Source organism: Sinohyriopsis cumingii, chromosome 10, assembly GCF_028554795.1.
Source record: "Sinohyriopsis cumingii isolate HCF-2022 chromosome 10, ASM2855479v2, whole genome shotgun sequence".
Classification (NCBI taxonomy): domain Eukaryota; kingdom Metazoa; phylum Mollusca; class Bivalvia; order Unionida; family Unionidae; genus Sinohyriopsis; species Sinohyriopsis cumingii.
In genome coordinates, this window is record NC_142970.1 from 33,171,652 (window position 1) to 33,185,659 (window position 14,008).

Here is a 14,008-nt window from a genome sequence, read left to right on the forward strand (position 1 = left end):
GACCTAACACGAATCAAGAGAAAAAACGTAACAAAATGTTGTTGTTGGGTTTAACGCCATTTTTTAGCACACGATAGGCTATGCATGGCGGACAGTATTAATGGTGGAGGAAGAACCCGGGAAAACCCCGGGAAGAACCACCGACCCACGAGAAGCTACTGGTAAGCTTTCTCACATACCCACACTGGCCGAATCCTAGACTCGAACTCACGCAGACAGAGGTGAGATGGCAGTGATCCCTAACGGAGAGCGCTTTAGACCTCTCGGCCACTTGGGGCCCTGTAACAAAATGTGATTTCATGCCGGGCTAAAATATATTTGAAATAGAAGGGTCATTTTAACTTTATTTTAAAGGACAAGTTTAAAATGTATAAAGGATGAAGATTATACGGGATTTGTTTGACGAGTCACATCTTTGCTTGTACTATCGTTAACGTATAACTGGAAATAATGTATGTATGTACAGTATGTATATGTATGATTTAGATTTTTAACGTAGCTTAAAACAATTTTTCAGTCATATCGCTACGATGTATGCATTGAGGTAGTTTATAGTGATGTCTAGCGCTAGGGCATAATGTCGCAGACATGTAGCATGATGTCTCACCCAGTTACATTATCCTGACACCAGGCCGACCAGTTAACACTAACCTCATAATGCTGAGTGCTTAGCGAAGCAGCTGTTAGTACCATATTTTTGGCAAGTCTTTATTATGATTCGGCCTGGGTTCGAACCCGCGACCAACATCATCAGATGTGGACACTCTAACCACTAGGCCACCACATCGGTCAGTGATTTTAAAGATATGTTTCAGTAACAAGATGTGATGCATGATGACAGCGGTTGTAATATACGGTCAAATACCGCAGTAATAGGTACGACGCGGTAATAGGGCGTCGTATTCATCATTACCTATAATTTCTGAGTCATGGGACGCGGTGGTAGCTTGACGCGGTAATAGGACGTCCTAGTCTCAATCGAATCAGCTTTTATCATTACCTTTGTTCCTGAGCTATGGGACTAGACATTACACATCCACGCTTAGGTGACGACAAAAATGACAAAATGACAGAATGTGTTCGCTTGGCTGTAAATTTCCTTCGCTGTTTGAAGTGTCTGGAAGAGGCTTTTGCCCAAAATTTGGACATTATTTTAATTTGCAATTTAACTTTTTTAAGTTGAAGTTTTGTATTATGCACCCTGCAATATATTGCAAAACTTTACATTTATACCAAGACTGTTTGTAACTTGCTGTATCAATAGTTTTCTCATTTATAAAGCTTACCTAGAATGAACAATTCCAGCATAAAGTTTCTTAATCACAGTGTATGTAGTTTTATGGAATTATTGTCAAACGTTGTGATTTAACTTGAGACAGGGCCATAACCTGTGAGATGAGCATAATAGCGTCTCAATCGGATAATTATGTCCACATGAAATACTGTGTAATATCCAACTGGAATTTCAAAACCCTTATAAATGCCGTTGATAATACCTACGAATTTATGTTTATGGTTCTCGCATCTTAATTATGGATATAAATGTTGACGCTTTTTTAAGAGGACGTGTAAAAATTTATACAATGTAGCGTTACTGGAGAACGATCCACTGAGAAAGGGTATTTTGCAATAATCAGGGGGCATCTCAAAATTCTCTCTCTCTCTCTCTCAAGAAACTTGCAGACACTGTTCATTTTACTTGTCAAAGAGCTACGGAAAAATCTGAAGAAAATGATGAAAAAGAATATAATTGTTGGTAATAAAGTACCCGTCATTAAATACGAACGGTGTTTTTATGAAGAAAAAATAACTTTGTGAAAATTTGTCGCGATTTTTAAATATTTTTTTTTTTTTTTTACTGATAGTTCATTTACATTCTCTGGCGGCAATCTCTCACATGGACAATTAGGTGATGTCGCACGACTGGACTAAATGTAATAATGATCACATTGCTACACGTTTGACATGTAACGGACATTTGTTTATTACTGCTGAGTTTCAAACCGCTTATTAGGGTAACTGTGTTTGGTAAATTCTTGGCAAAGTATTTTTGTATTTTTGTTATTTTTTGCTTAATCGACATCGCTAATTTCATCAGCGTTTGTAATTATCAGTTTCTTTTCTGGAAAGCGATTGGATCGTGTCGATGCAATACGCTGATACAACCTTTTTTTAAGAGAAAGTCTCTTTTCAGGAGAAAAGTGCAGTTTTCGTGTGGAATTACCTTATTTCCCGAAAAAGAGCCCGTAAACGTGGAAGAAAAATGTTAATCTGCTTGAAAATGGGGAATTTTCATACAATGTAATTTCTGTACGGAAAGGTATTAATCTTCTTTAAGACCTGTGATTTATTTTCGTGAATATGGCGGACTCATCATAACAAGTTATTCCTGAAAATCTTTTATTTTGTATACGTACGGCCAGGATGCACACGTTTAAAGTGAATAAAGGGAGATTACTTTCCTCCCAAGATAATCATTTTCTTTGCGAAAAGTTGTCTTCGTGAAGACTCACTACGGCAATAACATACACGTCGTTTGCTTAGTTGATTCTTTACTTTTCACTTACATGATAAAATGGTGCAAGACTTTCCTTTACAGAGAAATAAAACTCGACACATATCGATAATAATATATCTAGAGCTCTGATCTGATCCCAGAGAGTTTGTGTTTTACATTTGAAGACGCGCGCTCCTTCAAAACTCGAAACAAATTCTGTCAGAATAAATCGCTGCCGCTGTTTTGACCCCTGTGTCATGTAAACTTTAGTACATCGGGCTTCGCGGATTTGTAAATAAGTACGTTTCTCCATGTTGCATGTTTCCGCCAGCGTTCTTGTCAGTGCAGACGTCATAATCCAAGGCAAGCAGCCTAATGTGAGGAAATGCAGCAGACAAGTAAATGAATGAAGACATTTACACGGATTTTCATTGAAATACTCAGGGTAGCACATCCGTATAGCGTAACGACTAAATGTTGGTATGACAGGGAAATGTTAGATGAATGATTTATTATTATTATTATTATTATTATTATTGCTTTTTAAATTTAGTTCACCTGACCCTCCTCCCCGTTTGCATGACCAACACTAATAATATGGTTAAACAACTTTTCAAAGAATGAGAGAAATTGCATTCATCAGCATAAATGGTTTATATTTTCGAGAATTTTTTTCCCGACCTTTATTGGAATTTGAAACAAAATTGAAATTTTTAAGTGATACTGTTATAGTTGTAAATTAGCGAAGTGTTTTTCTAATTTTGTTATGGTTTTGTTAAGAAATGGAAGTAAAGTATATTGTGTTTGATTTAGTGTGCGATCATACTTGATTTATAGTTGTACTCGTTAAAATCAACAGCCATTATTCTGTTTGCAAAGCCGGTAGTCTATCCACCATTTACTCGTTTTGACTCAAATCCCGTTATTTTTTATGTTAAAAAATACAATATTTTCCCCTCACTTTTGTGTAGTCCCGTTTTGTGTACAGTTGTTACGTGGTATTGGGATGGAGACATTTACTCTATAGCTTTCAAGAAATGACCCAGAGACTGAGTTACTTAATGTAAGGATGGACCCCATGTCTTAATTTGTCTTTTCCATTTTGGACGAGTATACGAGTAATTCACACGCACGATTGCACGTACGTAACATGATTAAAAAATGAGGGACAATATCAGTTTCCACAAAGAGCCTGTTAACACACTATTGTTGGTATCTTCAGTTTATTACAATACTGTACAGAACTATAATAGTGTGATTACTGGATCTATGTGATGTCTGCTGTAAATCTCTCTTGTAATAATAATAAAATGATGACGCCATTACGAAGGTTGTAATGGTCAGTTATTTAGTATTTAAATTATACGTGTATAGTATTTTTTGTGTAGATGTGTGTCTACGTTTATATTATGCATGATTTTAATGTTTACATCACGTAAATGTACAAGTTATTTTAGTATTTTAATAAGAATATATCTATGCAAATACAGTAATATACACGACGACAACCGCTACGACCATTGCAATTTTTTGACAGTTAAATTTAGAACAATAGAATAAGTATAATAAATTTAACAGTAATGAATTTTTAAAGTCATAAATATAATTATTTAAATTATTATTAATGTATTAATACTTACACACTGCAAATGAACAAGTTATTTTAGTATTTTATTAAGAATATATATGTGCAAATTTAGTAATATACATGACGACAACAGCTACGACCATTGCAAGTTTGTGACAGTTAAATTTAGAACAATATAATAAGTATAATAAATTTCACAGGAATTAATTGCTAAAGCATAAATATAATTAATTAAATCATTATTAATGTATTAATACCTTCATACACTGCAAACGTACAAGTTATTTCATATTTTAATATAATTATATATGTTTAATATTTTTGTGTAGATGTGTATTAATGTTTATATCACTTTATTTCCACAGCCGACAACTACCCCGACTACATCTCTTTTTTCGTCTGCCAAGACAAGATTGTCGTCTTAGACTACGATACGTATGAAGTCAAGATACATCGACTCCAAGATGGAAAATTCCTGGCATCGTCAGACCGACTGGAGCCAGTACCACGTGACATGTGTCTGATGAACGCCATGACAATTTGTGTCCTTCATCACGACGGTCTGATAAATATGGTGTCCACTGATTCTACAGACATGTCACCTATTATTAAAACGACCAGGAGGTTACGTCTACAGGGAGTATTGGATGGATATCGTGGTGTTGTCAGATTCCATGATAATCTTGTTGTCACTGGTGTGAAACATGGCAGGATGTACTGGTGTATCGTGTCACTTGATGACGGACATGTTGAGACGATTCACCAGATTTGTAAAGGGGACAGATTGAGTAGAGTGACAACAAAAGACAACATGGTTTATATCTCGTGTTATGCTGGTTATAAATCCCCTGATAATACTGGTGTCTATGGATTCGACATTTTGAATCCCAGTCAATGTAAATATACATACAAACATGAACGTCTACAAGTACCGACATCAATCGTTATAAATGAAGACGGGAATATTTTCGTATGTAATGGATACCCTGATGATTTCTGTATTCATCAACTTACAGCTTCATGTCAACTTGTCGCCATTTTCACACAGGGAATTCCATGGAATCTCCGTGCCATATTCTGGGACAATGGACGTCTGTATGCCACATGCATGTTGAGTAGTGACATTACTGTATTCCAACCCGTGTATCAAGGTAATTCATATTTCTTATATTTTGTTGACATAACAAACTTTTAATGACGTCATAATTAAAATTACAAACTTTATTTATTGACAATTCTCAAAGATTTCATTTTAAATTTAGAAAACAAAATGTAAACACGACAGTTTCTTCATGCAGAGTTGTCATGCTGACATGAAGTTAAGTATAAATAAATAGTATTTGTTGTTATAAAATTTATATTAAGTTCACTTTAATACTCTTAAGTGATATACATTTATTTATACTATTTATTTATAATATATTCATTTATATGTAAATAAAAATATCACAATTTTGATAGACAAAATTTATCAACTGCTGAAGGACGACGACATTGTGTACCGAGTTTATCCACCAGGTGTCGCTTTCATTTCCAGCGCGTGCCATTCAGATACAAAGATGGCCGTTGGATGTCTTCACCTGTAATGTACACCGTATTTCTTGACACGCTTTTAGAATTATTTAGCAAGAATATTCATATATTGTTTAACCTTGTCTACATGTCTAACAATGTCCACAAATGCTTCCTTATTTTAAAAATGAATTTATATTTATTTATATTTTCTATTTATCAAATTTTTGTAATTGGAAATTTATAGCACAACAACTGTCATTGAAAAAAAATGTTTTTAAAACCCAGCGGAAGATGTTGCCAACAATCAGACAGGTACTCACTGTCCTTTCCGGGTTTCCGTTTGCACGAAAATCTTCCAATATTACGAATGCTTAATTTTAATATTTCTTAACATCATTTGTAACAAGAATTGAGCAAAAAAGGAATAAAGTGTATTTGTATAAGCGTGTACTAAAACAATAAAATTGCCAAAGTTACGAAAATAAAAGAAATTATTTGTCTAAGATGGCGAACAATATCTCATTTGTCTGGTAAACCATGGACTCACCCACATACATATTAGGCCGTATTAGTAAGGAAAATCCTATTTAGTGCTATGGTGATGTCAGTGTGGTTATATATTTGAAATTAATGAATTAAATGAGCAAATTTTGTACATTTGTTTCTAAGACTATGACGTTTATTCTGCCCCCCCCCCCTCCTCGTTTTTAATCAGTTAAAAGTGTAGTTGGATATAGAGGAAAATCATTAATATTTTTTAAACTTTTTCATCTTGTTACATTTTTGTATAAAATAATCTGTTTCTGTGTGCATTGGAAATTGTGAAGTAATAATTGACACTGTACACTTGTCACATTACATAAGGATAATGTAAGCTTCTAATTTACCAAAAAATAATGCAATATTGGTTTATGAGGCAATTTAGCTTTATGATGCAAAACATATATTGTTTAATTTTCAAAAAGAACAAGAATAATTGTTTTGAAGCTAGATGACAGCATCCCCCCCACTGGACAATTATCATAATATTGCAGTGTGGTGGCACAAAAAAAAAATGTTTGAAGATGTGGGGAATAACTTTATGTAGATAAAACAAACCTAAACGAAATACTGCAAAATCAAGTCTGATTCTCGTTAAGGTGATTTTTGTGAATTAATTGGGATTGAGCCCTGTAATCTCAAATCATGTTGAGGAAGACACTGGAGCAATTTGAAAACACACACACGCCGACACACACACACTTTCATTAGGTTGAATATAGGCCATATTATTAATGAAAATCACACATATTTTGAATATGCACAGGCTAACAGTGCTAGAGCCAACTATGTCAGTCAGGTTCGAAATTTGAAATTGATGCATGAAATTAGCAATTTTTTTGCAGTTTTTTGTATGATGTTTTTCTGGTTTTATTTGTGTTCGTTTTAATTAAATCTGTAGCCGGGCATATAGGGATAGATAATCATAATTTTTAAAACTTTATCAACCTAGATACAAGTGTCATTTTTGTACTCTCCCTCTCCCACCATGTAAACGAGAGAACCATCATATAATTTTGCAGTGGGGTGGCGAAAACAGTTACGAAGGAAAAGGAAGAAAGAAAAGAATATCCACCCCACCCACTTGTTTAGATTTTATTTACAGATTTATTAAGTTTGAAAACGTGAGAACTAATTTTATGAAAATAAAACAAACATAATTAAATGAAATATTGTAAAGTTAAGTCTGACTGCTATTAAGTTGATTTTTATTACATGTAATTGGGGTTGAGCCCAGTAGCCGCAAATCTTGTTGAGCAAGACATTCAAGCTATTTCAAAACACCCCCACAGTCATTCTGAGATGTTCTCAGTACTTGGCAGGTTGAACAAGAAAGAACAGTCTTATCTGGAGTTTATCGAAATACTTTAAGACAGTAGAGCCCCTGATGTCTTATGAAAATTGAATTGTTCCCAGACATATTTTACTGTAATCTTCAGTTTGTACAGATTTTAATAAATACCTCATTCTTGTTGTATTGCTAATTAGTTGGGACAATTTTTTTTTACTGTAGGAAGTCATAAAACTTCAGCAGTCCTAGTGAGTGATGAAAGAAAACAACCTGTCACTGAGGAGACAGCCATACAGATAGGACAGGGAAATGTAGTGGTAAGTACCTCATACATTCATTTTATATAGTTTACCACACTGTACTGGTGGATCACTTCCAGTATGACTCGTATCACAATACAGAATTTCTGAAGTGTGATATGCATTGATGATACAACTTTAATACTATTCAAGCATTTTTACTTTTGAATCAGGGTCTATTCTACAGGAGAATGAAAAGTTAGGGGGAGATGTAATTTCCCTCAATATTTGAAAGTCAGGGAAACATTTAAAAAATATCACAGGTTGTAAATAAAGACATAAAGGTGGAGCTGGAAAATAAGGAGCTTGCTTGTATTCAGGGCCATATAGAGAGCGATCACAGGTCCTGGGGTGAGAAACATCTGGGCCTCTCATAGTTCTTGTTCAAACAAAATTTTTCTTTTATAAAATTAAAAAGTGTTGTTTGGACATGGTCCCCCTTAAGGGCCCCGGGGATATATCCCCAGTTGCCCCCCCCCCCCATGTCGGTCTTGCTTGTTTTTTATTTGGTCGATTTGTTGGCATGACTTTTATAGCATTCTGCTGGTCTATGGTCTATTTATAAACCAGATAATATGTGATGGCCCATTTTCCATCAGTTGATGCTACTCCTAAACTTCATAGAGAATTGCCATGCATGTTTACTGACACATTCATATATCATAATGCTCTGATGGCCTAGTGGCTAGAGCATCTGCCTCAGAAATGGGAGGTTGTGGGTTCGAACCCCGGCTGAGTCATTCCAAAGAATTACAAAAATGGTACTAACAGCCGCCTCCCTAGGCACTCAGCATTAAGAGGTTAGTGTTAGGACTGGTTGGCCTGGTGTGACTGGGTGGGTCATCATGCTACATGTCTGCGGCATGATGACCCAGTGCTAGGCATCACTATAAACCGCCACACTGCAGACATCGAAGCGATATGACTGAAAAATTGTTACAGTGACATTAAAATCCGAGTCACCACACACACACACACACACACACATATATGCCAAGATATAGTTGATCTTAGTGATAGGAATCAGTCAGAACTTCATAATCAATAATCGGTTCCACTTAACCAGCTGGTAATTGATTATAATTGGTTACTAAAAGCAAATTTTAATTTTTGTTTGTTATACAGTTATATCTTTGATCAAGGGTTCTAGATGTTAATAAATGTACAGGAGTAATCTCTTTTAATGACATGTATACTTTAACCTGATAAGAATATTACATTTTTTTTCTATTGTGTTGTGTGTTGTTTTTGTTCTACAACTTTGTTAAATGAACGCAACCTTTTATGGCTGTCCATTTATGTGTAACTGAAATACTGTAGCAACCCCCCAAAATCCTTTCATTCGTATGAGATGTGTCTATAATTTAAAGTATAGAAGGATATGGGTTTCATGTTTGTCATTGTTTACAAATAATACAAGGGATTCTACATTTAAACTGAAACAAATCATCAAAATGTGTGTAAATTTAATAGCTCAACAATTTAACAGCTTGATCATGTAATCATGACTTTATGTTCCTAATTATGAAATTTTGCACCTATGGAGGGAATATCCTATGGTTATGTTTCCTATCTTAAATATTCTCAGCATGTTTTTTAATGTTTTCTAATTTCATGGTGTTTGTTTTTGTAATCATAGCATTATATGTTTTTTGTATCTTATAGGTATTGTCCAGTGTTGTAAAGCACTTAGAGCCTCTAAAGATTAGGCGCTATACAAAGTCCCCATTATGATTATTATTATTATTATTATATTTGTAGTTGTAAAGGGAATTAATAATTCAGATAAATTTTACTGGCTGGGAGTTTTACTAGCCTTTGTGCATTGCATACAACTTAAAATTTAAGTAGCCTCTCTTCACACACAATCGATTATGGAATGTCACGATTATCTTATTGGTTTTCTGAACCAACTGATGATTGATTATAATCGATAATCGGAACAACACTAGTTGATCTTAACAAAAATGTTGCCACTTGGATATCCAACGTTGCCACCACAATTGCCATCTTAAAATTCGGAATGGAAGATCATATCGGCATGGGATTTTCACTAAAACACTTGCAGTGTCAATTTGGTCAGAGATCAAAATGACATCCAATAAACATGTAGCCATTTTGGCAGCCACTGTCTAAATCTTTTTGATACTCCTTCTAAACAGAAAGTTAAATCAACTGGTCAGAGTTTTCCTCTGATCATTCCCACCACATCTTAATTGTTTTTTAAAACTATATGTTTGGGTATGGGTCAGAATGCATTGCCCATCAAAAAGTTGGAATTAACATAAACCACATTGGGGGTAGCTGGTTACTAATAAGTCTGGCAAAATTAAATGGCATGACATTCATCCTTATTAGTAAGAATCAATTGGAAGATAATTCATCTTCTCAAAAATTGCAAATCAAACATTTATTATGTCTTTAATTTATTGACAGAAAAAGATGAAACATGTGTTGACAAAATTTGACCTAGTGCTCTCTAGTTTTCATTGTTGGTCACTTGAATCTAGCAGCTTATACTTCCATGACAATCAGAGGTCTAATTTTCATGCGACACCAAGAGAAGCTTCTTTCCCAATGGTGTTGTACAAAATATCAGAAATATTCAGTAAAAGTCATGTTTGTGAAAAACAATAAGATGACCTGTAATTTTCAATATTTATTCCAAGAACAACCACAAACCTGCTGCTGTTATATCAAGGTAGAAAAGCTAGATTCAGCACACAGAGAGAACATTCCAACATGTAGTCAACGTAATACTAACTAGAAAAGATATCCAGCATGGCCATGTATTGTTGGTCCTGTTGAAAATGGTTTTAATTTATCATCCAGTCTTCTTGTTACTTGTTCTATGTGATAACTGACAGATACATTATGGTTTTATACCAGAAAACTCATTGTGATCTCTAGTTGGTCCTAAATAAAATGGTGCTGATATGACCCTGAATATGTTGGTCATCTTGAAAATTGTCATTCTCTAATAGAAAGCAAATGAAAATGAGGTTTTCCACAAAATACTTTGATATATTGTTGGTCCTAATGAAAATGGTGCTAATCTATCATCCATTATGGCCTCATTGCAGCTACTGTGAAATATTGTTCTTGCTGCTGATACTAAATAGAAAGTTATATTTATATAGGGTTTTCAAAAGAAGACTTGTGATGTGTAGTTGGTCCAAAATAAGACTTGTGTTCTTCTGTCATCCAGTATGGCCCAGATGAAGCTATTATGAAATATTGTTCTTGCTACTCATCCTAACATAACGTTGTATCGATGTAGGGTTCTCAAGAAAAGACTTCTTATCATCTGTAGTTAGTGCAACATGAAAACTAGGTCAATATGACATCCAATATGGCCACCATGGCTGACATTTGAAATCTGTTGCCATTGAAAGGTATGTCAACTTAAGTGTTTTAGAAGATTTTTTTAATGTTTTCTATGTCCCATATAAATGGACATTCAATATAAGCATGAGAATATTTTGGTAAAATTTGTTTGAAGTTTAAAGCTGTTGAGTAGCATCTGTTAGCAAACAATGTAATAATTTTATTTCATTTATATATTTTTTATTGATCATATAAATTGAAGTGCTCTGTGCTGTATTTTACTTGGTTTTGAGAAATGAATGAAGCATATTCATGTTGAGACTTGAAGTGTGCTGATGAGGTGCTAATGTTTGTTAAAATTACTAATAATACTGGGGCCCCGAGTGGCCGAGTGGTCTAAAGCGCTCTTCGTTACGGATCACTGCCATCTCACCTCTGTCTGCGGCGGTTCGAGTCTAAGATTCAGCCAATGTGGGCATGTGAGAAAGCTTGCCAGTAGCTTCTCATGGGTCGGTGGTTCTTTCCGGGATTTTCCAGGTTCTTCCTCCACCATTAATACTGGCCGCCATGTATAGCCTATCGTGCTGAAAAATGGCGTTAAACCCCACAACAACAACAACTAATAATACTGTTGTTATTCAAAAATATCTTTTTTTAAGCTATAAATGGTTATTTTAAATTACTACATGATTATTAGTTCTCAAACATAATGACTTTAACAACTAAATTTGTCTTTTGAATTTTAACAGCAATGCAGTCTTGGAAATATTGCAACAGGCAGACATTTGTTTTGCCAAAATTCTTAACAATTAGTATGTATTCTACAAAAGTTTTGATCATCTCTAATTTTGAAATACAACAAAAATACTATGAATTATCAAGTTTTGAAAGCAATTGTCCATGAATTTGGTGGCCATAAAAGTAATTAAAAAAAGTCTAGAGGTAGAAAAATGTGAGTCAAGTAGATGAATACTGTAACCTCATGGGTCTGGAAAATTACTCAGGGATTTTAGCTTTCTTTTTCAGACCTTGAAGCCACAAGGGTTCGTTTGACTTTAGCAATAGAGATAAAAACAACAATAAAGAGAGATTAAAAATCCAAGACAGATTTATTCAAACATTTCTCATCTGTAAAACTGAACTACACTCCTTTTACCAGTTTACAGATTCAACTTTTACTTATAGAATTATACCAGTAGATACAACTGTAATGGATATATTTTGATTAGCTAAAACCAGTCAAAGACACTAAAAACTAAGCCTGATTGTTAAACATATATAAAGTGGGCAATAAGGTTTTGAATTTCGCAATCCAAATTTGGGTTCCGAAATTTGTGTCTAGAAAATTCGTCTGCTTTTGGGAACTGGTAGTTTTAAAGTCTAAGTTCCAAATTGTTCTTCAAAATTTCATACATTAAATTTTCCTTCTCCAAAAATTACCTCTCTCATCTTTCTTGACTTAATATTTGTTCTAGATCTTAACTAGCCCTTTTCCTCTATCCGTCTGCTACCTTATCTTTCTACCCCTATCTGTCACGGACTTGGGACAACGACGCTGTTTATATACAAGTTTGGCACGTGTAAGCATTCTGGTAAACAAAGCATGGATTGGTGGGTATTGTAATCGATCGGCCAATACAAATCGACCATGCTGACGGAACATGACCGCACAACAGTAATACACACAACTCGGTGTTTTAATTCTTCGAATTTAATCTATTTATTAGACAATATAATCAGTCATGACAAACCTACCCGAATATATTATTCTCATCTTCGAATGTCGTGCAGGTAATTTAATTTTAAAATCTTGTATTGTTGTACAAAATACGCGAACGGTTAACGAGCATTGTTATGCACGAGGGGACATCTCAAAATGGCTACGCTCGACTACAAGAACGTGTTGTGGCTAAAATCAGCTGATTCGAAGATAGATGAAGTAGCGGCATAGCAATACATACATGCTGTATGGGTATACATATAACTTTTGTGATATATTAACCTATGTTTGGTTTATAGATATGGACTTTTCTTATTTAATAACCACATACATGAATTGACTTTATGATATATGACTTGAAATATGTTCATTCCATTGCAATTTGACCATTATCACAAGGATTTTATATTGCATATCTGTTTGCGGACAAATTTCATTGGACTTGAAATTCATAACTCTTTGTTTGTTATTTCGTGAAGCTGTTTAAATGCTGTAATGAACATATGTATCATAAGACATTATAATCTTTACTCAGTCTAATTGCATGAAACAGAGTCTAATTGCTATAGAAATATAAATTTCATAAAAAGTGCTCAACAAATTGAAGACTGACATGGCATGGTTGGGACAAAAATTTTGGAAAGAAATGCTGCAAAATATTTTTGTATATACTTTTCTAAAGAATGTGACTTGACTTTTGCCTGCCAGTATGATTCACTTGTTGATACATAAAAAATGTATTCTTTTCGCTTTATTGAAAAATAAGTGCATGTTTTATGTTGAATATATCATTGTATGTAGTTAGGGAATTATATAATGTATACTGTAGATTGGGTTTTGTTTACAACGGATTCATTTTTGAACCATGTATGCATCAAAACAAAAACCATGCTAATTATATGCAGTTTACAGCATGCTTGCTTTTTGCTTTCTTATGCACCCTGTGGCTTTTAATCACCCTCTGTTTCATGCTAACCTGCTTTTTAACATAGCTGCATGGTGAGTGGTATCTCTTCCATTTTCCATATAAGCCATTAACCAGGAAACCTAGTACAGGACCTGGGGGTTCGGGTTAGAGGAAGACATGATTGGTTTGGTTTGTGGGTTTTAACACTATTTATCAGCAATGAAGGCGTATACAGCATATACCGGTACATGTTGGCCAGTATATTTGGTGGAGGAATAACCTGTGAAGCTACCAGCAAGCTTTTTCACATACCTAAATTGGCTG

The 14,008-nt window shown here is 34.4% G+C and overlaps 1 protein-coding gene across 1 annotated transcript in view; it reads left to right on the plus strand.

Moving 5' to 3' along the window:
- LOC149789854 (uncharacterized) overlaps positions 1–14,008 on the plus strand; it is a 99,145-nt gene that overhangs the window by 20,029 nt on the left and 65,108 nt on the right. The window contains exons 2-3 of the mRNA XM_089973139.1: positions 4,451–5,236; positions 7,654–7,748. Of these exons, the coding sequence (XP_089829265.1) occupies positions 4,451–5,236; positions 7,654–7,748 (881 nt within the window). The remainder of the gene's footprint in view (positions 1–4,450; positions 5,237–7,653; positions 7,749–14,008) is intronic.